Source organism: Salmo salar, chromosome ssa04 (genome assembly GCF_905237065.1).
Source record: "Salmo salar chromosome ssa04, Ssal_v3.1, whole genome shotgun sequence".
NCBI lineage: Eukaryota > Metazoa > Chordata > Actinopteri > Salmoniformes > Salmonidae > Salmo > Salmo salar.
The window spans coordinates 42,465,647-42,492,732 of NC_059445.1; the positions used below are offsets into that span (position 1 = coordinate 42,465,647).

At 42.6% G+C, this 27,086-nt stretch overlaps 1 protein-coding gene across 1 annotated transcript; it reads right to left on the reverse strand.

Moving 5' to 3' along the window:
* Positions 1-100: 100 nt before the first annotated feature.
* ks6a5 (Ribosomal protein S6 kinase alpha-5) lies at positions 101-27,086 on the reverse strand. The gene is given in 5 exon segments (NM_001146433.1): positions 101-451; positions 25,165-25,230; positions 25,347-25,414; positions 26,287-26,358; positions 26,975-27,086. Coding segments are annotated over 4 exon segments (204 nt in total). The 5' UTR covers positions 26,327-26,358; positions 26,975-27,086; the 3' UTR covers positions 101-421.

The window sequence follows — 27,086 nt, forward strand, 5'->3', positions numbered from 1 at the left end:
TTCCAAGACAGTTGAATTTAAAAACATAAATGGTCATCATCTCTAAACCAAAAATACTAAATTGATGTCTGAGACTAGTAACACAGACTACGACCAGATAGAGTAAAGTCATTTATTTTGCTCCAGACTGAAGTGTTCTTGACCCAAACCAAACATCACAAGCTATCGTGACATAGGGAATCTCAATGTCATGATATGCTTTGAAGAAAGAATTTAAAATGTTGGGCAAAAAAGGACAGTAATACATGAAATGGGTAGTAGCTCATTAAAAAAAAGAGTCAAATTCATAACATTAAAAAAAAGACAACACACGACATCAACAGCCAAACAAAAGCACGGTTCCCGACAAAATAATGTTTAGAAAGGAGTGACTAAAATGGGATCAAATTTTTTTTTTACTACAGTAACTTGCAATAATACTTTACCTGAAGACTAATAAGGAAAAGAGCACATCCAATCCCCAGAATCAGTCACGCCGCACGCACGCACACACGCACGACAACCATTACCACAGCATTATAAAAACACATGACATGTAATAAATACTAAAATAAGCACTGTTTAAATCTGAAATGAGTATCACTGATTAAAATGACTACATTTGTGTGATATCCAGGTACAAATCAAATCAACAGTCAATATATTCCGGTAAGAAAAGTGATAAGTAAATGATCAGTGTAACTGACATTCAATGATCAAACACCTAAACGTCTACAAAAACACTAACCTCTAAATCAGGGTGACACTATTTACTCACAGTAAAAATAAGTCTTTTTTTCCATTTGGCCCTTTGCACAATATAATGAAAAGTTGCCCTGCTCAGAAATGTACATCATAAGCCTTAGGCCACTGTGTATGGGACTATGATATCAAATCAGAATGTCGACCACCAAGTGTTCCATCTCCCGGTCTTCACTGTCAGAATCATGACGGTTGTTAAATGAAGCACACTTATGCATACAGAACAATGGATGCCGTTATTTGATTCTCAGGTGAACTTCAGCGAACCAGTTAACTATGCAGACAGACAGCAACGTCAATAGAAGGCTGATATCTCAAGCCATAGGAAATTATTCTAAGGGTCCTGTAAATTGGCAGTATGTGACTAGAACCATTGGGTTACAAAGACAGCGTCCCATGGACTGGGACCACCCCTCAAGGTCAAAGTTAATTTGGACAGCTGTCTGCAGTACCAACATTCTTTCTTAATCTCAACCACATCATTAAAAACAGAACGAGACTTCCAACAGACTCCCAACCACTGCCTCTCTGTTTTACCACGCGATGACCACTGTGTATCTATCCATAAGTGCTCTGTTGTAGAGGCCATGACCTCCCTGTGTATATATGGCTTGTGCTCATTCATGGCTCTGCATTTCCCCTTTCACTCCGCTTTTCTCTGACTCGTTCTGCGACAGGGCTCCTTACCTCAGGTACTGACAACATGCAAAACATCAGCATTATCTCCAACTGCGTGCTCATCGTCACCCTGCTAAAAAGTGACTGAAAACTTCATAAGTATGATCTTAAAGCCGACAAAAATGTCTTCCATAACTTACCATACTGATGTAAAGCCTCTGACCGGAATTTCGAAAACAATAGTCTAAAGCTTTGTTCCATTCAAGAAATGACACGTTAGTTCATTTCTTGAGAACAGTTATGAGATGGGACAAGCTACTGCAGAGCACTGCAGCTGGTATAAATACATATAAAGTCCTTGCATCATTACGATAATGCAAAATGCCATTCAGCATATTCTTTCAAAGGAAACAGGGACATGAACCCTTTTGTTTCATCTTAAGTATTGGACTAGTCTCTTAGTTTGTTCATAAATAAGATCTTAGAATTTGGAGATTCTATATGACTTTGGACTTAGAGGGGATATAACAAATCGAATCATCTCTGGTCTTTCAGAGCCAGTATTCCAATCTGTCATAGCTGAATTAATGTGCTTTATTCTCCTAACTCCATTCCTCCCACTCCTCTTGCTCCCCTCCTCGGCTGCTAGCTCTTTTCTAGCTTCGGGGGCAGAGTTTGGTGTGGTGGCTGTGTTTTTAGGTTTATTGTAGCGGCAGAGGCAGCTGAGGAAGATGATGATGAGGAGGAGGAAGAGGAGCTCCGTCGAGTCTCCACACCTGTACTTGTCATCTTGAGCTTGCGTCGCTTTGCAAGGGGGGCGTTGTCGACACTCTTCAGAAAGAAGCCCTCCCTCTTCCCCTTGTTGAAGGCCTAATGGAGAGGATGTACATACAATAATATAGCCTGCTTATTCTATTACATTGCACATGCACTTCCATTATATACTCAGTTGACAGTCTATTAGGTACACCCCATTGTTCACGAAAATGCTTCGCTCCTACAGGCAGTGAGTCACGTGGCCGTGGCTTGCTATATAAAAATCAGGCAGACAGGCATCAAGGCATTCAGTTACTGATCGATGGAACGTTGGAATGGGCAAAAAGACTGACCTAAGCGACTTTGAGCGTGGTATGATCGTCGATGCCATGTGCGCCAGTTCTAGTATATCAGAAACGGCCGGCGACCTGGGATTTTCACGCGCGACAGTGTCTAGGGTTAACCGAGAATTGGGCGACAAACAAAAAACATTGAGTCAGCGGCAGTTCTGTGGGCGAAAACAGCTCGTTGATGAGGTGAAAAGAGAATGGCAAGAAGCTAACAGGTGGGCCACAAACAGGCAAATAACGGCCCAGTACAACAGTGGTGTGCCAAACGGCATCTTAGACCGCACAATTCGTCAGTCCTTGTCATGGATGGGCTATTGCAGTAGACGAGAAAAAAAAAAGCATCTCCAGTGGGCACGCAATCACAAACTTTACAATTGAGGAGTGAAAAAACACATTGCCTGGTCTGACGAATCCGGGTTCTTATTGCGTCATGCTGATGGCAGAGTCAGGAGTTTGACGTAAGCAGCATGAGTCCATGGCTAGTGTCAACAGTACAGGCTGATGGCGGTGGTGTAACGGTGTGGGGAATGTTTGGTCCCTTGATACCAATTGAGCAATGTTTCAATTCCCCGAAGAATTCCGGATGTTCTGGAGGCAAAGGGGGCTCCGACCCAGTACTAGATAGGTGTACCTAATAAACTGATTGTATTTCTCGATTGTCGTTACATTGCACATACCATTTATTATATTAATATATTATAGCGTTTTTATAGTCATATTGTGTTGTTAGGCCTGAGACTTAGTCAATATATCCTCCAAAAAACAGCTTAGAGGGAATGATCACTTTTACATGGGTTACCAACACATTCAAATAATAATTGACATACTTGTCATTAAAAACATTATTTTGATGAATTTATTCATACCATTTCATCCTTCCACGAGTTATAGTCCCAACGCAAATCAAGGGTTGATACCCAAGTTGGCTGGTCGCTCATTCTATCGGTTAGGTTGCCAGAGACCCAGTCCTGAAGTTTCTACTCCACATCTATGGTCGTTCATTCTAAATGTTCCCAACTGGGGCTAACACAGTCACGTCAAACAGTGCAGCCAGATTAATCCACCATTTTCTGCATTTGCGCTTCTTTAAGCTGCTTAATAGTAACATTTACTTGGATACATCCATTCCAGTGAGCTAATGATGCGCGATTTCACCTGGCATAGAAAAAAATTGGCTCTTTTGGAAGAACACTGTTTAGTGGAGCTAGCCAGCTAACACAATGATTCAAACTGAAGTTGGAAAGACAGCAAAATAGCTGCATTTCATTTGACCTGTTTTTCTATTGACATTTCTCTGCATATACAGTACCAGTCAGAAGTTTGGACACTTACTCATTTAAGGGTTTTTATTTTTACTATTTTCTTCATTGTGGAATAATAGTGAAGACATCAAAACTATGAAATAACACATTTGGAATCATGTAGTAACCAAAAAAGTGTTAAACAAATCAAAATCTATTTTATATTTGAGATTTTTCAAAGTAGCCACCCTTTGCCTTGATGACAGCTTTGCGCACTCTTGGCATTCTCTCAACCAGCTTCATGAGGTAGTCACCTGGAATGCATTTAAATTAACAGGTGTGCCTTGTTAAAAGTTAATTTGTGGAATTTCTTTCCTTCTTAATGCGTTTGAGCCAATCATTTGTGTTATGACAAGGTAGGGGTGGTATACAGAAAATAGCTCTATTTGGTAAAAGACCAAGTCCATATTATGGCAAGAACAGCTCAAATAAGCAAAGAGAAACAACAGTCCATCATTACTTTAAGACATGAAAGTCAATCAATCTGGAAAATGTCAAGAACTTTGAAAGTTTCTTCAAGTGCAGTCGCAAACACCATCAAGTGCTATGATGAAACTGGCTCTCATGAGGACCGCCACAGGAAAGGTAGACCCAGAGTTACCTTTGCTGCAGAGGACACGTTCATTAGAGTTACCAGCCTCAGAAATTGCAGCCCAAATAAATGCTTCACAGAGTTCAAGTAACAGACATCTCAACATCAATTGTTCAGAGGGGACTGCGTGAATCAGGCCTTCATGGTCGAAATGCTGCAAAGAAACCACTACTAAAGGACACCAATAAGAAGAAGAGGCTTGGGCCAAGAAACATGAGCAATGGATATTAGACAGTGGAAATCTGTCCTTTGGTCTGATGAGTCCAAATTTGTGATTTTTGGTTCCAACCTCCATGTCTTTGTGACACAGAATAGGTGAGAGGATGATCTCTGCATGTGTGGTTCCCACCGTGAAGCATGGAGGAGGTGGTGTTATGGTGCTTTGCTGGTGACCCTGTCTGTGATTTATTTAGAATTCATGGCACACTTAACCAACATGGCTACCACTGTCATCAAGGCAAAGGGTGGCCACTTTGAAGAATCGCAAATATAAAATATATTTTGATTTGTTTAACACTTTTTTGGTTACTACATGATTCCATGTGTTATTTCATAGTTTTGATGTCTTCACTATTATTCTACAATGAAGAAAATAGTAAAATAAAGAAAAGCCCTTGAGTGAGTAGGTGTGTCCAAACTTTTGACTGGTACTGTATCTATAAAAACAATATACCAATTCATGATTTCGACTGGCTGAGAGAAGCTGCCTGTCTGTCTGGTCCCTACACATTCATTACTGTGTGGGACAGCTGGAGATCGAATTTCAATATTGAAACATTGCTGCAAAAGTCAGAGACAGATGGCAAGGTTTATACACGTCTTTGCTGTTGAAAATCAATTGCTAGTCTAAAAGAAATGGAAGATAATGTCTAGATGATTTTTTACAGTGGAGATCTAGTTGATAAATTGCCTGCCTGGGCTGATGAGACAGTGGATTGATTGCACAGGGAGATGGAACGGTAGATAGGCATTCCAACATCATAGCCCTTAGCCGGTGGTAACTTGTGGAACAGCTGGGACACGGTTTTAACCAATCAGCATCCAGGATTAGACCCACCCGTTGTATAAATACTCATATTTGTTTCACTTCTACTTTTGACTTGATTATTTTATTGAATACTTTTTAAAATAAATGTTGCACTGTTTGAGAGAAGAGCTTGCAAGTAAACACTTCATTGTACAATACGCAGTACTCTGCAAATGCCAAATTGACTTTGATTTGGTTAGGGAGAGTAGGAAAAATTAAATCAAAAAGTTAAAAGGAACACAAGGAATGCAAACTACTTTTTCCGCACTGGATTTGAGTAAAAGAAAAAAAGAGATTAAGAGTTCCATTACCTTGTAGGTGGCGTTGACATAGGAGCGGACGATGGGGCCACTGGACTCGAGCACATCTGGGGTGCAGAGGGGGGTGGAGGATACGATGGCCCCGCCCTGCAGCCAGCTGTTCTCTCTCAGAGCAGACAGCTTGAGACGCCTCTCTGGATCCACCGTCAGCAGCCCTGAACACAAACAGGGAGGGGGGGGTTGGTTTAGAAGAGTTGGGGAAGGAGAGCAAAAATGAGAGGTGGGACAGGGGGGGTTAAGGAAGGGTAGGGAGGGGCAGAGAAAGCAAGACGATAAGGGAGTGATGGATAAAGGGATTTCATTATTTTTAAATATATATATATATATATATATATATATATATATATATATATATATATATATATATATATATATATGTGCCTTCAGAAAGTATTTAGACTCCTTGACTTTTTCCACATTGTTAGGTTACAACCTTATTCTAAAATTGATTCAAGTTTTTTTCCCTCATCAATCTACACACAATATCCCCTAATGACAAAGCAAAAACAAGTATGTAGAAATTTTTGCTAATTTATTCAAAATTGAAAACAGAAATATCACATTTACATTAGTATTCAAACCCTTTACTCAGTACTTTGTTGAATCACCTTTGGCAGCAATTACAGCCTCGAGTCTTCTTGGGTATGACACTACAAGCTTGGCACATCTGTATTTGGAGAGTTTCTCCCATTCTTCTCTGCAGATCCTCTCAAGCTCTGTCAGGTTGGATGGGGAGCGTCACTGCACAGCTATTTTCAGGTCTCTCCAGAGATCGGGTTCAAGTCCGGGCTCTGGCTGGGTCACTCAAGGACATTCAGACACTTGTCCCGAAGCCACTCATGCGTTGTCCCGTTGAAAGGTGAACCTTCGCCCCAGTCTGAGGTCCTGAGCTCTCTGGAGCAGGTTTTTATCAAGGATCTCTGTACTTTGCTCCATTCATCTTTGCCTCGATCCTGACTAGTCTTCCAGTCCCTGAAAAACACCCCCAGAGCATGATGCTGCCACCACCATGCTTTACTGTAAAGATGGTGCCAGGTTTCCTCCAGATGTGACACTTGGCATTCAGACCAATGAGTTGAATCTTGGTTTCATCAGACCAGAGAATCTTGTTTCTCATGGTCAGCGTTCTTATGGTGCCTGAGGAGTGGCTTCCGTCTGGCCACTCTACCATAAAGGCCTGATTGGTGGAGTGCTGCAGAGATGGTTGTTCATCTGGAAGGTTCTCCCATCTCTCTGTCAGTGACCATCGGGTTCTTGGTCACCTCACTGACCAAGGACCTTCTCCCCTAATTGCTCAATTTGGCCGGGCGGCCAGCTCTAGGAAGAGTCTTGGTGGTTCCAAACTTCTTCCATTTAAGAATGATGGAGGCCACTGTGTTCTTGGGTACCTTCAATGCTGCAGAATTGTTTTGGTACCCTTCCCCAGATCTGTGCCTCGTCACAATCCTGTCTAAGAGCTCTACGGACGACTCCTCATTTTTGCTCAGACATGCACTGTCAACTGTGGGACCTTATATAGACAGGTGTGTGCCTTTGCAAATCATGTCCAATCAATTGAATTTACCACAGGTGGACTCCAATCAAGTTGTAGAAACATATCAAGAATGATCTATAGAAACAGGACACACCTGAGCTCAATTTTGAGTCTCATAGCAAAGGGTCTGAATACTTTTGTAAAGATGTCTGAAAACCTCATTTCGCTATGTCAGTGTGTAGATTGCTGAGGATTTCATTAAAAAAAATGTTTTTAATCAATTTTAGAATAAGGTTGTAACATAACAAAATGAGGAAAAAGTCAAGGGGTCTGAATACTTTCTGAATGTGGTGAACAGATGGAAAAAATTATGAATTGCATCATGTCAATGAGTGAATAAGGAGGGATGCACAACACACCTTTCACAAGCTCTTTAGCCTCGTCTGACACACCCTTCCAAGCCTCTCCAGCCAATGAGAAGTCACCCTCTTTAATCTTATGCATGATGTCGGCAGCATAAGATGAGGTCATCCCCGCCCGCTGCTGCTGCTCACTCTGAAAGGGCACCTGTCCTGACAGCATGGTGTACTGCCAGAGAAAAACACAAACATCATCAATAACATAACGATAATTCGTTTTACTAATGACACATTACAGAGTCAGTTAGTAGTGTAAGTACCAGGATGACCCCAAGGCTCCAGAGGTCGCAGGCCTGGTCGTAACCGGTGCTGTGGAAGAGCTCAGGAGCAGCGTACTGCAGTGTGAAGCAGGGAGTCTGCAGGGGGGCGCTGCCCGCAGGGCACAGCCGGGCAAAACCAAAATCTATCACCTTGAGCACCGAGTCCTCCCCCTCGTCTGCAAACAGCACATTCTGCCAGGCGGAGAGAGAGCGAGAGCAGTGAGTGGGCTGTGCAGGAACAACTCCGTCAACAGAAGGTTACATTCATTGGCTGATGTAATGGAGCAACAAATGTCAATTTATTTCACCCTGAAACAACAAAATAAAATGGGACATGCTTAGTGGTTTTTACAGCATTGCGAAACACCTTGATCTCATTACACTCACTGCCTGCAAAATTTGGTCGGTGTAATATTGCAGCCATTTCAACGTGTTACTTCTTCCTGGCCATATACACTGCTCAAAAAAATAAAGGGAACACTTAAACAACACAATGTAACTCCAAGTCAATCACACTTCTGTGAAATCAAACTGTCCACTTAGGAAGCAACACTTGACAATACATTTTACATGCTGTTGTGCAAATGGAATAGACAACAGGTGGAAATTATAGGCAATTAGCAAGACACCCCCAATAAAGGAGTGGTTCTGCAGGTGGTGACCACAGACCACTTCTCAGTTCCTATGCTTCCTGGCTGATGTTTTGGTCACTTTTGAATGCTGGCGGTGCTTTCACTCTAGTGGTAGCATGAGACGGAGTCTACAACCCACACAAGTGGCTCAGGTAGTGCAGCTCATCCAGGATGGCACATCAATGCGAGCTGTGGCAAGAAGGTTTGCTGTGTCGGTCAGCGTAGTGTCCAGAGCATGGAGGCACTACCAGGAGACAGGCCAGTACATCAGGAGACGTGGAGGAGGCCGTAGGAGGGCAACAACCCAGCAGCAGGACCGCTACCTCCGCCTTTGTGCAAGGAGGAGCAGGAGGAGCACTGCCAGAGCCCTGCAAAATGACCTCCAGCAGGCTACAAATGTGCATGTGTCTGCTCAAACGGTCAGAAACAGACTCCATGAGGGTGGTATGAGGGCCCGACGTCCACAGGTGGGGGTTGTGCTTACAGCCCAACACCGTGCAGGACGTTTGGCATTTGGCATTGGCCTGACTGCCATTAGGTACCGAGATGAGATCCTCAGACCCCTTGTGAGACCATATACTGGTGGCGGTTGGCCCTGGGTTCCTCCTAATGCAAGACAATGCTAGACCTCATGTGGCTGGAGTGTGTCAGCAGTTCCTGCAAGAGGAAGGCATTGATGCTATGGACTGGCCCGCCCGTTCCCCAGACCTGAATCCAATTTAGCACATCTGGGACATCATGTCTCGCTCCATCCACCAACGCCACGTTGCACCACAGACTGTCCAGGAGTTGGCAGATGCTTTAGTCCAGGTCTGGGAGGAGATCCCTCAGGAGACCATCCACCACCTCATCAGGAGCATACCCAGGCGTTGTAGGGAGGTCATACAGGCACGTGGAGGCCACACACAGTACTGAGCCTCATTTTGACTTGTTTTAAGGACATTACATCAAAGTTGGATCAGCCTGTAGTGTGGTTTTCCACTTTAATTTTGAGTGTGACTCCAAATCCAGACCTCCATGGGTTGATAAATTGGATTTCCATTGATTATTTTTGTGTGATTTTGTTGTCAGCACATTCAACTATGTAAAGAAAAAAGTATTTAATAAGATTATTTCATTCATTCTGATCTAGGATGTGTTATTTTAGTGTTCCCTTTATTTTTTTGAGCAGTATATTTTTATAGATTCTAGAATATATTCAGACTCCCTCTCTGTGAGTCAGTCTGTTGGCCCACCTCTGGTTTGAGGTCTCTGTGGACCACTCCAGCCTCGTGCATGAAGCCGACAGCTGACACCAGGCTCCTGAGCAGCTGACTGGCCTCTGCCTCCCCAAACAATTTCTTCCTCTTGATCCTCTCCAGTAGCTCCCCCCCACGCAGCAGCTCCATCACCAGGTATGTATGGAACTGAGAGAGGGAGGAAGAGATAGTGATTGAGAGGGAGATGGGAGAAGAGAGAGAGAGAAGATTAAAGTTGTGTCTGTGATGAGAAAATTGTTTATTGCTGCATGATTGCTTAAGTTCCCCAATATATTCCCCAAATGTCAGACATTATTGTCATTCGAGTCCTGCCACCTTGTAAGTAAACACAGCCAAAGTGAAGAGAAAGAACACCTGACAGTTTTGTCAGTGCGTGTTTGCTGATGGCATTTCTACCATCATTGTGTACCTGATCGGTGTAGACCTCGTGCAGTCTGACGATGTTGGGGTGAGCCTCACACTGCCTGAGGGCAGCAATCTCCCTCTGAGTGTTTACTTCCATTCTAACGAGACAGAGAGACAAACAGAGACAGAGAGACAGACAGACAGAGTTCAAAGGCATTCATGCACTAAAGGTCAACAACACAAACCACCTCAGTGCACCAAACAGGTATGGTAATGCATTGGAATAGAATATATTAAAACACAGCAGCGTGAAGTGTGTAATTCATCATGCTGGTGTAACAATGACACATTGCATTAGTGCGTGACAGTCTCTCAGCCAGCGCCACGCCCGGCTCACCTGCGGCTGATGATCTTGACGGCGTACTCATGGCCGCTCTGGTGGTGTCGACACTTCCTGCACACAGAGAAGCTGCCCTCGCCCAGGGGCGCCCCCTGCAGGCACAGCTCATACAGCTGGAAGAACATAGAGTCCTGCAGAGGACAAGAGAGAGGGAAGTCAAGTACAAACTACACAGGAAACTGTGGAATGTGTCAAAATGTGCTCCACTGCATGAAATGTCCAAATCCTACCCTTGCTAAATGTGAAAATGTTGCACATAGATTTGTTTTACTAATGAAGCACAGGTTGAGCTCATGTCAAACAGTGTTGTACATAAGGCCCTCTCTGGATACAGTCCAGTGATAGTGATTTGTCAAACGTCTATTTTCCACTGGCAATTGACTGAGTTAATAGACCCAGAAAAAAAACATATTTTTTTTTCATTTCGGTTGACGAAAACGAGATGAAATTATCTCCGTGACTAAAATATGACCAGTGAGTGGACTGGACAAACATTTTTGCAGAGATTGAGAGCTTTTTAGTGTTCTTTTTTTAGTTCAATCAAAAGCATGACATTAGCAGAATTGTAAGGCTTTCTCAATGCAATGTTGCAATTCTGTTATTGGTGGGAAATAAATACCATGCTCAGGTCATTCACGATTCACCTCTCTGCCCGGCAACCGTTATCCAATCTGGCAACAACAAATCATTGATGCAAATAAGGCACACGCCATGGCTACTCTCCCGGTGGTACAAGCTCCCGGTAGAAAAAGGGCCGATGTTTGGAGCCATCTTGTCAATTCAAACAAGACCGAATGCAACGTTTCCACAGTGTTTGCACCCACAAGATGACAGGGAATAAAATACTACCAACCTCAAGAGACATCTGATAACTTAGATAACAACAGATTGATAATCCTAGCTAGATAGTTTGCTGCAACCTATCAGACCACTACGGATGACAGAACTTTGATTACAATATAGCTGCAGTATGTCAAGGGGTGGCATTTTTATCTGCTGCAGAGTAATGTGTTCTTCTGCCAACTTGGCTGTTGGGTAGAGAATCATGCAATAGGATGCTATGCAGAAAAATATGTTGGTAGGACAAGCCTATGTATGTTTGTGCACATGGAAGTCAGTGATTTTTGTTTACTATAGGTTAATGAGGCACAAAAAATAAAAAGTGACTAAAATGAAAGGATTTAGTTGACTAAAATGGCCCACTGTTTATCATTTTGACAATAACTAGACTAAATAATTATTCAAATGACAGAAATGTGACTAAGACAATGATATTTTATACAAAATGACTAAGACTAAATAAAAAATAAAAAATAAAAGGAAGTGCCAACATTAACACCGATACATTCACCAAACCTCTCGTCTATCCTGAGGCCCATGAGAGGACTAGTTCCATACCGCTAACGTAGCACTGCGACGGACAGTGGCTGAGCCCGGCCGCTCTGCTCCCATCTGGCCCTCCATGAAGTCACCCATCACCACGTTCTTGTTGAACAGAATGGAGGGAGCAACGAAGGAGTAGCCCTGAAATTGAAGACAAGAGTCTTGTGTATGTCCAGGGTGTCTTTCGGTGACAGTGGAAGCACACAATGTGTATTTAACGTACCTGGAACAGGCGGTCAGTGCTTGGTGGGGTGCTGGCTGGAGAATAGACAGGATTCATGCCAGTGAACTCCTCAGCAAAGTTCCCTGTATCCAGCTCGCTCCTGATCTCTGGTTTGAATGGGCTGACTACCTTCTTCTCAGCAAGGTCTGACCAACTGAGACCCTATGAATATAGAGCAATGGGAGGAGAATGGTGAGCAGAGTGTGTGTGTGTGTATGTGTGTGAGCACGTTGGGAGAGAGGGAGATGGGCCTAGAGACAGAGAGCGGCAGGAGAGAAGAGGAGCACCTTGAAGAAGGCGTGACTCTTGATGTCCTCGGCCCCTCGTGGCCCCGAGCCTAGTCTCTTGTGGGGGTCTTTAACCAACAGCTTCCTCAGCAGGTCCTGAGCCACGACTCCGATCATAGAGGGGAACGGCGGCTCACAGCGTAAGATACGCCTGAGAGGAGGGCAGGAGGGGGCGGGGCAAAGAAGAGAAACAGGGAAGAGCAATCACTTTGCCTTCAGTGCTTTCAGAAAGTATTCATAGCCCTTGACTTACTCCATATTTTGTTGTTACAGCCTGATTCAAAATGGATTCAAGAACCCATCTACACACAATACCCCACAATGACAAAGTGAAAATGAAATGCATAAATATCAACAACAAAAAATATCCCTTTGCTATGATACTCCAAATTGATCTCAGGTACATCTAACTTCCTTTGATCATCTTTAAGATGTCACTACAACTTGATTGGAGTCCACCTGTGGCAAACTCAACTGTTTGGACATGATTTAGAAAGAAACATACCTGTCTATATAAGGTCCCACTGTTGACAGTGTATATGAGAGCAGAAACTATATCATGAAGTCCAAGGAACTGTCCGTAGATCCCAAATTGTGGTGAGGCATATCTGGGGAAGGGTTTAAAACCATTTCTAGAGTGTTGAACATTTCCAAGAGCACAGTGATCTCCTTGGAGAACATACAGAACTACCCAGACTCTGCCTAGAGGTGACCGTCCGACCAAACTAAGCATCAGGGCAAGAAGGACGTCGGTCAGGGAGGTGACCAAGAACCCAATGACAATTCTGACAGAACTACAGAGTTCCTTGGTTGAGATTGGAGAACCTACTAGAAGGACAACAGTCTCTACAGCACTTCACAAAACTGGGTGTTAAGGGAGAGTTGCCAGACGGAAGCCACTCCTGAGAAAAAAGCATGAAGGCATGCCTGGAGTTTGCAAAAAGGCAAGTGAAAGACAGATCATAAGGCATAAGATTCTGCGGTCTAATGAGACGAAAATTTTACTCTTTGGACAGAATGCAAAGCGCCATGTCTGGAGAAAACTAGGCACAGCTCATCACCCGTCTAACACCATCCCTACCATGAAGCAAGACTGGTAAAGAGAGAAGGAACAATGAATGAAGCCAAATACAGGCAAGTCCTTGATGAGAGCCTGCTTCAAAGTGCAAATGACCTGTAGGAATGCTCAACCGGTGTTGCTCATTCAGCCGAAAGAAACTTTCAATCGGTTCTCCCCATTAAGCAACGAGTCGGAGTCAGAGGCCGAGCCTCCTCTGGTCTCTCCTCTACCCGTTACGGGGTCTGAGACGCCAAAGCCTCCCACCATTAGCTCTGACAAATTGAAAACCCTAGTCATTGGCGACTCCATTATCAGCAGTATTAGACTCAAAAAGAATGATCCAGCGATCATACACTGTTTACCAGGGGGCAGAGCTACCGACGTTAAGGCTAATCTGAAGATGGTTCTGGCTAAGGCTAAAACTGGCGAGTGTAGAGAGTACAGGGATATTGTTATCCACGTCAGCACCAACGATGTGAAGATGAAACAGTCAGAGGTCACCAAGCGCAACATAGCCTCAGCGTGTAAATCAGCTAGAAAGATGTGTCAGCATCGAGTAATTGTCTCTGGCCCCCTCCCAGTTAGGGGGAGTGATGAGCTCTACAGCAGAGTCTCACAACTCAATCGCTGGTTGAAAACTGTTTTATGCCCCTCCAAAAGATAGCATTTGTAGATAATTGGCCCTCTTTCTGGGACTCACCCGCAAACAGGACCAAGCCTGGCCTGCTGAGGAGTGACGGACTCCATCCCAGCTGAGGGGGGGGTGCTCTCATCTTATCTATGAACATAGACAGGGCTCTAACTCCTCTAGCTCCACAATGAGATCGGGTACAGGCCAGGCAGCAGGCTGTTAGCCAGCCTGCCAGCTTAGTAGAGTCTGCCACTAGCACAGTCAGTGTAGTCAGCTCAGCTATCCCCATTGAGACCGTGTCTGTGCCTCGATCCAGGTTTGGCAAAACTAAACATGGCGGTGTTCGCCTTAACAATCTCACTGGAATAAAGACCTCCTCCATTCCTGCCATTATTGAAAGAGATTGTGATATCTCACATCTCAAAATAGGGCTACTTATTGTTAGATCCCTAACTTCCAAGGCAGTTTTAGTCAATTAACTAATCACTGATCATAATCTTGATGTCATTGGCCTGACTGAAACATGGCTTAAGCCTGATGAATTTACTGTGTTAAATGAGGCCTCTCCTCCTGGTTACACTAGTGACCATATCCCCCACGCATCCCGCAAAGGCGTTGCTAACATTTATGAAACCAAATGTCAATTTAAAAAATAAAAAATGTAAATAAAAAAACACAGCGTTAACATCATTTGAGCTTCTAGTCATGAAATCTATGCAGCCTAATCAATCACTTTTTATAGCTACTGTTTACAGGCCTCCTGGGCCATATACAGCGTTCCTCACTGAGTTCCCGAATTCCTATTGGACCTTGTAGTCATGGCAGATAATATTCAAATTTTTGGTGACTTTAATATTCACATGGAAAAGTCCACAGACCCACTCCAAAAGGCTTTCGGCGCCATCATCGACTCAGTGGGTTTTGTCCAACATCTCTGGACCTACTCACTACCACAGTCCTACTCTGGACCTAGTTATGTCCCGTGGAATAAATATTGTGGGTCTTTATGTTTTTCCTCATAATCCTGGACTATCGGACCACCATTTTATTACGTTTGCAATCGCATCAAATAATCTGCTCAGACCCCAACCAAAGATCATCAAAAGCCATGCTATAAATTCCCAAAGATTCCTAGATGCCCTTCCAGACTCCCTCCACCTACCCAATAACGTCAGGGTACAACAATCGGTTAACCACCTGAGGAACTTAATTTAACCTTGTGTAATACCCTAAAAAAAAAAAAACATTTGTCATAAGAAACTAGCTCCCTGGTATACAGAAAATACCCGAGCCCTGAAGCAAGCTTCCAGAAAATTGGAACGGAAATGGTGCTACACCAAACTGGAAGTCTTCCGATTAGCTTGGAAAGGCAGTATCAAAGAGCCCTCAAAGTGCTCCATCATCCTATTTTTCCAACTTAAGTGAGGAGAATAAGAACAATACTAAATGTATTTTTAATACTGTCGCAAAGCTAAATAAAAAGCAGCATTCCCCAAGAGAGGATGGCTTTCACTTCAGCAGTAATAAATTCATGAACTTCTTTTAACGAAAAGATCATGACCATTAGAAAGCAAATTACGGACTCCTCTTTAAATCTGGGTATTTCTCCAAAGCTCAATTGTCCTGAGTCTGCACAACACTTGCCAGGAAGTAGGATCAAGGGAGACACTCAAGTTTTTTTTTTTATCCTGTATCTCTTGACACATTCATGAAAATAGTCACGGACTCTAAACCTTCAAGCTGCATACTGGACCCTACTCCAACTAAACTACTGAAAGAGCTGCTTCCAGTGCTTGGCCCTCTCATGTTGAAGATAATAAAACAGCTCCCTATCCACTGGATGTGTACCAAACTCACTAAAAGTGGCAGTAATAAAGCTTCTCTTGAAAAAGACAAACCTTGACCCCCAAAAAATAAAAATAAATATATAAAATAAATAATAATTTAATAAATAGGCCTATATCAAATCTCCCATTCCTCTCAAAACATTTTGAAAAAGCAATTGCGCAGCAACTCACTGCCTTCCTGAAGACTAACAATGTATACGGAGCGCTTCAGTCTGGTTGTAGACCCCATCATAGCACTGAGACTGCACTCGTGAAGGTGGTAAATTACCTTTTAATGGCGTCAGACCAAGGCTCTGCATCTGTTCCCGTGCTCCTAGACCTTAGAGCGGCTTTTGATACCATCGATCACCACATTCTTTTGAAGACATTGGAAACTCAAACTAGTCTACACGGACAAGTTCTGTCCTGGTTTAGATCTCATCTGTCAGAATGATAGTTTGTCTCTGTGGATGGTTTGCCCTCTGACAAATCAACTGTAAATGTCGGTGTTCCTCAAGGTTCCCTTTTAGGACCTCTATTGTTTTCACTATATATTTTACCTCTTGGTGATGTCATTTGGAAACATAATGCTAACTTGCACTGTTATGCGAACGACACACAGCTGTACATTTTGATGAAACATGGTGAAGCCCCAATATTGCCCTCCCTGGAAGCCTGTGTTTCAGACATAAGGAAGTGGATGGCGGCAAATGTTTAACTTTTAAACTCGGACAAAACAGAGACATTAGTTCTACGTCCCAAGAAACAAAGAGATATTCTGTTGGATCTGACAATTCATCTTGATGGTTGTACAGTCGTCAAAAAACTGTAAAGGACCTCGACATTACTCTGGACCCTGATCTCTCTTTTGACTAACATATCAAGACAGTTAAGGACAGCTTTTTTCCATCTACAGTTGAAGTCGGAAGTTTACATACACTTTAGCCAAGTAAATTTAAACTCAGTTTTTCACAATTCCTGACATTTAATCCCAGTAAAAATTCCCTGTCTTAGGTCAGTTAGGATCACCACTTCATTTTAAGAATGTCAAATGTCAAAAGAATAGTAGAGAGAATGATTTATTTCAGCTTTTATTTCTTTCATCACATTCCCAGTGAGTCAGAAGTTTACATACACTCAATTAGTATTTGGTAGCATTGCCATTAAATTGTTTAACTTGGATCAAACTTTTCGGGTAGCCTTCCACAAGCTTCCCACAATAAGTTGGGTGAATTTTGGCCCATTCATCCTGACAGAGCTGGTGTAACTGAGTCAGGTTTGTAGGCCTCCTTGGTTGCACACGTTTTTTCAGTTCTGCCCACAAATGTTCTATAGGATTGAGGTCATGGCTTTGTGATGGCCACTCCAATACCTTGACTTTGTTGTCCTAAAGCCATTTTGCCACAACTTTGGAAGTATGCATGGGGTCATTGTCCATTTGGCAGACCCATTTGCAAACAAGCTTTAACTTCCTGACTGATGTCATGAGATGTTGCTTCAATATATCCACATAATGTTCCTTCCTCATAATGTCATCTATTTTGTGAAGTGCAACAGTCCATCCTGCAGCAAAGCACCCCCACAACATGATGCTGCCACCCCCGTGCTTCACGGTTGGGATTGTGTTCTTCGGTTTGCAAGTCTCCCCCTTTTTCCTCCAAACATAACGACGGTCATTATGGCCAAACAGTTCTATTTTTGTTTCATCAGACCAGAGGACATTTCTCCAAAAAGTACAATCTTTCTCCCCATTTGCACCTGCAAACCGTAGTCTGTCTTTTTTATGGCGGTTTTGGAGCAGTGACTTCCTTGCTGAGCGGCCTTTCAGGTTATGTCGATATAGGACTCGTTTTATTGTGGATATAGATACTTTTGTACCGGTTTCCTCCAGCATCTTCACAAGGTCCTGTGCTGTTGTTCTGGGATCGATTTGCACTTTTCGCACCAAAGTACGTTCATCTCAAGGAGACAGAACGCATCTCCTTCCTGATCGGTAAGACAGCTGCATGGTCCCATGGTGTTTATACTTGCGTACCATTGTTTGTACAGATGAACGTGGTGACTTCAGGCGTTTGGAAATTGCTCCCAAGGATGAACCAGACTTGTGGAAGTCTACAAATATTTTTCTGAGGTCTTGGCTGATTTCTTTTGATTTTCCCATGATGTCAAGCAAAGAGGCACTGAGTATGAAGGTAGGCCTTGAAATACATCCACAGGTACACCTCCAATTGACTCAAATGATGTCAATTAGCCTATCAAAAGCTTCTAAAGCCATGACATCCTTTTCTGGAATTTTCCAAGCTGTTTAAAGGCACAGTCAACTTACTGTATGTAAACTTCTGACCCACTGGAATTGTGATACAGTGAATTATAAATTAAATAATCTGTCTGTAAACAATTGTTGGAAAAATGACTTGTGCCATGCACAAAGTAGATGTCTTAACCGACTTGCCAAAGCTATAGTTTGTTAACAAGAAATGTGTGGAGTGATTGAAGAACGGGTTTTAATGACTGTATGTAAACTTCTGACTTCAACTGTACGTAACATTGCAAAAATCTGAAACTTTGTCCAAACATTATGCAGAAAAATTAATCCATGCTTTTGTCACTTCTAGATTAGACTACTGCAATGTTCCATTTTCCGGCTACCTGGAAAAAGCACTAAATAAACTTCAGTTAGTGCTAAACATGGCTGCTAGAATCTTGACTAGAACCCCAAAAAATTATCATATTACTCCAGTGCTAGCCTCTCTACACTGGCTTCCTGTTAAGGCTAGGGCTGATGTCAAGGTTTTACTGCTAACTTAAAAAGCATTACATGGGCTTGCTCATATCTATCTTCCCAATTTGGTCCTGCCGTACATACCTACACGTACGCTATGGTCACAAGATGAAGGCCTCCTTATTGTCCCTAGAATTTCTAAGAAAACAGCTGGAGGCAGGGCTTTCTCCTATAGAGCTCCATTTTTATGGAATGGTCTGCCTATCCATGTGAGAGACGCCGATTCGGTCTCGACCTATAAGTCTTTATTGAAGACTCATCTCTTCAGTAGGTCCTATGATTGAGTGTAGTCTGGCCCGGGGGTGTGAAGGTGAACGGAAAGGCACTGGAGCAATGAACCACCCTTGCTGTCTCTGCCTGGCCGGTTCCCCTCTCTCCACTGGGATTCTCTGCCTCGAACCCTATTACAGGGGCTGAGTCATTGGCTTACTGGAGGGGTGCGTCACTTGAGTGGGTTGGTCAACTGGCAGCTTAATTTAATAGTACCCGCAAAACACCAGTCTCAACGTCAACAGTGAAGAGGAGTCTCTGGGATGCTGGCCTTCTAGGCAGAGTTGCAAAGAAAAAGACATATCTCAGGCTGGCCAATAAAAATACAAAATTAAGATGGGCAAAAGAACACAGACACTGGACTCTGCCTACAAGGCCAGCATCCCCTAAGTCGCCTCTTCACTGTTGACGTTGAGACTGGTGTTGTAGGTACTATTTAATGAAGCTGCCAGTTGAGGACTTGTGAGGCATCTGTTTCTCAAACTAGACACTAATGTACTTGTCCTCTTGCTCAGTTGTACACTGTGGCCTCCCACTCCTCTTTCTATTCTGGTTAGAGTCAGTTTGCGCTGTTCTGTGATGGATGTAGTACACAACTTTGTACGAGATCTTCAGTTTCTTGGCAATTTCTCGCCTGGAATAGCCTTCATTTCTCAGAACAAGAATAGACTGACGAGTTTCAGAAGAAAGTTCTTTGTTTCTGGCCATTTTGAGCATGTAATCGAACCCAAAAATGCTGATGCTCCAGATACTCAACTAGTATAAAGAAGGCCAGTTTTATTGCTTCTTTAAATCAGGACAACAGTTTTCAGCTGTGCTAACATAATTGCAAAAGGGTTCTCTAATGATCAATTAGCCTTTTAAAATGATAAACTTGGATTAGTTAACACAACGTGCCATTGGAACACAGGAGTGATGGTTGCTGATAATGGGCCTCTGTACGCCTATGTACATATTCCATAAAAAATCTGCCGTTTCCAGCTACAATGGTCATTTACAACATTAACAATGTCTACATTGTATTTCGGGTTCAATTTGATGTTATTTTAAAAATGGACAAACATTTTTTTGCTTTTCTTTAAAAAAACAGAAGGACTAAGTGACCCCAAACTTTTGAACAATAGTGTATGTTGAAAACGTTTTTGGGAGATGCGATGGATCATTGGGATCATTCAATATTCCCTTTTGTTGTTCAGTGAAATCCTCCCATGTGAAGAGTCAACTAATTTAATTCAAGTTCAATTCATAACTAAATTGTTTTCTTTACTTCTATTGGAAGGATTTAATCATTTGCAATTATGTCTACTTATAAGGTAAAAGGTTTATGTTTGCCTCCATATGATATGGTAAATATATTCAATGCGAAAAACATCTACATTTAAATGGTATTAATATTAATTTGCATATATTTCTGTTAATTTCCACAAAGTTTCCACCTCTGAATATTCTCCAAAATGTGCAACCCTACTTGAATCACATTGAAAATCTGAGGAAAGGCTTGAAGATTGCAGTTTACTGCCGCTCCCAATCTAACAGCGCTTGAGAAAATCTGCAAGGAAGAATGGGAGAAAATCTCCAAATCCAGATGTGCAAAGCTGATACAGATAAACCCAAGATGTCCTTAAAGCTGTAATTGCCTCCAATGGTGCTTCTACAAAATATTGACTCAGGGGTGTGAATACTTACAGTACCAGTCTAAAGTTTGGACACACCTACTCATTCAAGGGTGTTTCTTTATTTTTACTATGTTCTACATTGTAGAATAATAATGAAGACAGAAAAACTATGAACACATATGGAATCATGTAGTAACCAAAAAAGTGTTAACCTCTCTAGGGTAGGGGGCAGTATTTTCACATCCGGATAAAAAAACGTACCCGATTTAATCTGGTTATTACTACTGCCCAGAAACTAGAATATGCATATAATTGTTTGATTTGGATAGAAAACATCCTAAAGTTTCTAAAACTGTTTGAATGGTGTCTGAGTATAACAGAACTCATATGGCAGGCAAAAACCTGAGAAGATTCTGTACAGGAAGTGCCCTCTCTGACCATTTCTTGGCCTTCTACACTCTCTTTATTGAAAACAGAGGATCTCTGCTGTAACGTGACACTTTGTAAGGCTCCCATAGGCTCTCAGAAGGCGCCAGAACGTTGAATGATGACTCTGCTGTCCCAGGCTGAAAAACAGTAGCGCATTTGGTAAGTGGTCGATCTGAGAACAATGAGACGGGGGCGCGCGTGCACGAGACGACTCCATTTTCAACTTTGAGTCTTTGAACGAAAACAGGGTTTCCCGGTCAGAATATTATCGCTATTTTACGAGAAAAATCGCATAAAAATTGATTTTAAACAGCATTTGACATGCTTCGAAGTACGGTAATGGAATATTTTGAATTTTTGTGTCACGATACGTGTCCGCGCGTCACCGTTCGGATAGTGTCTTGAACGCAAGAACAAAACAGAGGATATTTGAACATAACTATGGATTATTTTGAACCAAAACAACATTTGTGGATGAAGTAGAAGTCCTGGGAGTGCATTCTGACTAAGAACAGCAAAGGTAATCCAATTTTTCTTATAGTAAATCTGAGTTTGGTGAGTGCCAAACTTGGTGGGTGTCAAAATAGCTAGCCTGTGATGGCGAGCTATCTACTCAGAATATTGCAAAATGTGCTTTTGCCGAAAAGCTATTTTAAAATCGGACACCGCGATTGCATAAAGGAGTTCTGTATCTATAATTCTTAAAATAATTGTTATGTTTTTTGTGAACGTTTATCGTGATTAATTTAGTAAATTCACCGGAAGTGTTCGGTGGGAATGCTAGTTCTGAACGTCACATGCTAATGTAAAAAGCTGTTTTTTTTTATATAAATATGAACTTGATTGAACAAAACATGCATGTATTGTATGACATAATGTCCTAGGAGTGTCATCTGATGAAGATCAAAGGTTAGTGCTGCATTTAGCTGTGGTTTTGGTTTTTGTGACATTATATGCTAGCTTGAAAAATGGGTGTCTGATTATTTCTGGCTGGGTACTCTGCTGACATAATCTAATGTTTTGCTTTCGTTGTAAAGCCTTTTTGAAATCGGACAGTGTGGTTAGATTAACGAGAGTCTTGTCTTTAAAATGGTGTAAAATAGTCATATGTTTGAGAAATTGAAGTAATAGCATTTCTAATGTATTTGAATATCGCGCCACTCGATTCCACTGGCTGTTGAGTAGGTGGGACGATTTCGTCCCACATACCCTGGAGAGGTTAAACAAATCAAAATATATTTGAGATTCTTCAAAGTAGCCACCCTTTGCCTTGATGACAGCTTTGCACACTCTTGGCATTCTCTCAACCAGCTTCACCTGGAATGCTTTCAAACAGTCTTGAAGGAGTTCCCACATATGCTGAGCAATCGTTGGCTGCTTTTCCTTCACTCTGCGGTCCAACTCATCACAAACCATCTCAATTGGATTGAGGTCAGGTGATTGTGGAGGCCAGATCATCTGATGCAGCACTCCATCACTCTCCTTCTTGGTCAAATAGCCCTTACACAGCCTAGATGTGTGTTGGGTCATTGTCCTATTGAAAAACAAATGATAGTGGGACTATGTACAAACCAGATGGGAAGGCGTATCGCAGCAGAATGCTGTGGTGGCCATGCTGGTTAAGTGTGCCTTAAATTCGAAAATCACAGACAGTGTTACCAGCAAAGCACCCTCACACCTCCTCCATGCTTCACGGTGGGAAGCACACATGCAGAGATCATCCGCTCACTTAGTCTGCGTCTCACAAAGACAAAGACACAGTGGTTGGAACTAAAAATCTCTAATTTGGACTCATCAGACCAAAAGGACAGATTTCCACCGGTCTAATGTCCATTGCTCGTGTTTCTTGGCCCAAGCAAGTCTCTTCTTCTTATTGGTGTACTTTAGTAGTGGTTTCTTTGCAGCAATTCAACCATGAAGGCCTGATTCACGTAGTCTCCTCTGAACAGTTGATGTTGAAATGGGTCTGTTACTTGAACTCTGAAGCATTTAATTGGGCTGCAATTTCTGAGGCTGGTAACTAATGAACTTATCCTCTGCAGCAGAGGTAACTCTGGGTCTACCTTTCCTGTGGTGGTCCTCATGAGAGCCAGTTTCATCATAGCGCTTGATGGTTTTTGTGACCGCACTTGAAATTTTCCGGATCGACTGACGTTCATGTCTTAAAGTAACGATGGACTGTCATTTCTCTTTGCTTATTTGAGCTGTTCTTGTCTTAATATGGACTTGATCTTTTACCAAATAGGGCTATCTTCTGTATGCCAACCGTACCTTGTCACAACACAACTGATTGGCTCAAACGCATTAAGGAAAGAAATTCCACAAATTAACTTTTAACAAGGCACAACTATTAATTGAAATGCATTCTAGATGACTACCGCATGGAGCTAGTTGAGAGAATACCAAGAGTGTTCAAATCTGTCATCAAGGCAAAGGGGGGCTTCCTAGAAGAATCTGAAATATAAAATACATTTGGTTACCACATGATTCCATATGTGTGATTTCATAGTTTTGATGTCTTCACTATTATTCTACAATGTAGAAAACAGTAAAAGAAAGAAAAACCCTTCAATGAGTAGGTGTGTCAACTTTTGACTGGTACTGTATGTAAATGAGATATTTCTGCATTTCATTTTCAAGAAAATGTGCAAAAATGTCTAAACATGCTTTGACTTGGACATTTTGGGGTAGTGTGTGTAGATGGGAGAGAAATCCATTTTGAATTCAGGCTGTAACACAACAAAATGTGGAATAAGGGGTATGAATACTTGCTGAAGGCACTGTGTAAACAGCCCTCATTACAAGACAACCATTATGGCCAAAAAGAACATGATTGAAAAGAAACAGCTTACCAGAATGTCTAATTATGCTGCAGGCTTTATGTTACACATAGGACGCAGCACAACTAATTTATTTGTTATTGTATTCAGACAGCGAGATAAAGAGAGGGAGAAAGAAGCCACCTTTACAATAGATGTCATTATTTTGATAAGTAGCCGAGGGCCACGGGCAATGATGAAAGAGTTGGATGGAACCATGGTGTGTGTGTGAGGAGGGGTGGATGACACACAGCACTCACTTGGACACCTCACTCTGGGAATTCCTCTCCCCCTCCAGTGTGAATGGGGACGCCCCCGTCAGCAATTCAAACATCAGGATACCCAAACTCCACCAATCTACTGACTGGGGTGGGCAGGAGAAAAGGGTCAAAAGGAAGAATGAAAAAAATACATTCGTGTTCTACAGTAATTGATGTCTAATGAACCGCTGTAGCTCATAGCCATGCCCCGAGTGATGGGTTAACTCTTACCTTTCCATGACCAGACTTCCCCCTGATGATCTCTGGAGCCATGTACTCTATGGTGCCACAGAACGAATACGTCCTTTCCTTCTGTAGTGGGGGAAATAAAACACACGTCTCAGTCTGTAGTGACAGAAATATATGCATGGATGCATGGATGCATACATGCACAGATTGCGTCCACACAAATAGAGGCATCAATGAAAAAAGGTCTTCCTTTTTGTCATACCTCCTCCTCCAGGAACTCTTTGCTGAGCCCAAAATCTGTCAGCACCAAATGTCCCTCGCTGTCCAATAGGATGTTCTCCAACTTGATGTCCCGGTACACGATGCCTAGCTGTACACATCATGCCGAGCAAGAAGTTACATACACTTGATAACATAACATTAACAGATAAGAGCAAAGTATCCAGCCTAAATTTGATCATGTAAGAGGACCACAGATACAATTAAGGAATGGAATATCAGCAAGGTTATGTAAAGGACAGAAAGGCTCGATAACATACCTTGTGGAGGTGCTCCAGAGCCAGGATAATCTCCCCGATGTAGATCCGCACCTCTTCCTCAGAGAAGTGATCCCGCTGGTACAAGTGTGTGAACATCTCCCCTCCGCTCACATAGTCTATACACAGACAGATACAGATAACACTTGAATAGACAAGCAACAACACATACACAGGCAGAAACACAGTATACACACACAGAGACACACTTTCAGCACTTCCAAGGTCATAGCCAGAGAGTTCCACGTATGGGTTTGTTTGATCCGGCGCTCACCCAGGATGAGATGGAGCTTGGTCTGGGTCTGGAAGGCGTAGTGCAGTGTGACCAGGAACGGGGACTGGCGGATGTGCTCCAGCACCTGTCTCTCTGTACGCGTGTGCTCCGCTGTCTTCGCCTTCTGAACGATGGCTGCTTTCTTCAGCACCTGAGACGTTATCATCAACAGGTAGGTCAACCCGTCCATGAATTCTCTCCACATCAGACAATGTCAACGCTTTGGGTTGTCTTTGGACCAATGTCAAAGACGATACAGGGACTCACCTTCATGGCATACAGCTTCCCTTCATCGTGACCACTGTTCTTTCTGACCAGAAACACTTTCCCGTAGGCTAGACAGAGACAGAGAGGAAAGGTTGGAAACGTTTATCACATTTGATTGTAGCCCCTACCACCCACCACATTTACAACCTTAACTTTTCATTCTAAATGTTCCACAAAAAAAATTGACAGTAAAATTAAGTTATCCAGGTCTCCAATAATACTATGGCGCTATCCCGAGTGGTGCAGTGGTATAAGGAACTGCATCTCAGTACAAGAGGTGTCACTACAGTCCCTGGTTCGAATCCAGGCTGTATCACATCTGGCCGTGATTGGGGGTCCCATAGGACGGTGCACAATTGTCCCAGCGTCGTCTGGGATTGGCCGGGGTAGGCCGTCATTGTAAATAAGAATATGATCTTAACTGACTTGCCTAATTAAATAAAGGTTCAATAAAAAAAATTATAGTTATATACATCGAGTATAAAAAAACATTATGAACACCTGCTCTTCCATGACAGACTGACCAGGTGAATCCAGGTGAATGCTATGATCCCTTATTGACGTCACTTGTTAAATCCACTTCAAATCAGTGTAGATAAAGGGGAGGAGACGGGTTAAAGAAGGATGTTTAAGCTTTGAGACATGGATTGTGTATGTGTGACATTTAGATGGTGAATGGGCAAGACAAAAGATTTAAGTGCCTTTGTACGGGGTATGGTAGTAGGTGCCAGGCACACCAGTTAGTGTAAAGAACTGCAACACTGTTGGGTTTTTCACACTCAACAGTTTCCCGTGTCAAGAATGGTCCACCAACCAAAGGACATCCAGCCAGCTTGACACAACTGTGGGGGGTGCGCAACTCAATATTAGGAATGCGTTTCTAATGTTTGGTATAGTCAGTTTATAAGCATCGACCCAAGATTGGCGCAGTGAGCCTCACCTCCTGTGCCCAAGACTTTGAGAAGCTCAAAGTTCTCCATGCCCACTCTCTCAGAATGGCCTGTGAGGTTCGCTGGCGGGGGGAGAGTACAGTATCAGTGTTTGCACGCACACAACACAGGCAGGCAGGCAGGCAGACACACAGGAAACATAGCAGAGCACAGTAAACTGAATATTTTGTGACACCACAACAAACATGATTGACGGTCTGCTTGCATTCATCCATGGCTGTGTTCCCAGGAGTCATGGTTCCCTGAGATACCACCACTCACCAAAATATAGCACATCAATCTGCACCTGAAGACAACTGAACACAGCTTGAACATACACTACTACTTCTGCTATTGCTGTGTCAGTCAAGGTCAGGATGCAATTATGTCAGGAAACATATTGATCAACACAGAATTACACAAACTCCAAACAATCACTTTTAACTCCAAACAACTTACATAGAGCCCTAGCACAATAGCTAAATTACAGAAGGCAATATTTACCCAAAGTGTACCACATCTTGAAATCCTTTGGCAGATGATTCAAATAATCAATTATGAAACAGTGCAGAGCTAGATTGCCTGATTAATCAGACTGTGCTACACAACTGAATTGGTATACAGTCAAACAGGAGTGCAAAATCGTGGACATGTTCCTTACAAAGCTAGAATGTTTAATAAAATGACGTTTGAACTTACTCTATGGTTGGGCTATCAACTACTCGAAATGGAAAACAAAATATCCCCAGGAAATTATTATTAAACCGACTTCGCAACCCAGGTCTGTGTGGTGATCAGGATGTGTTTGCTT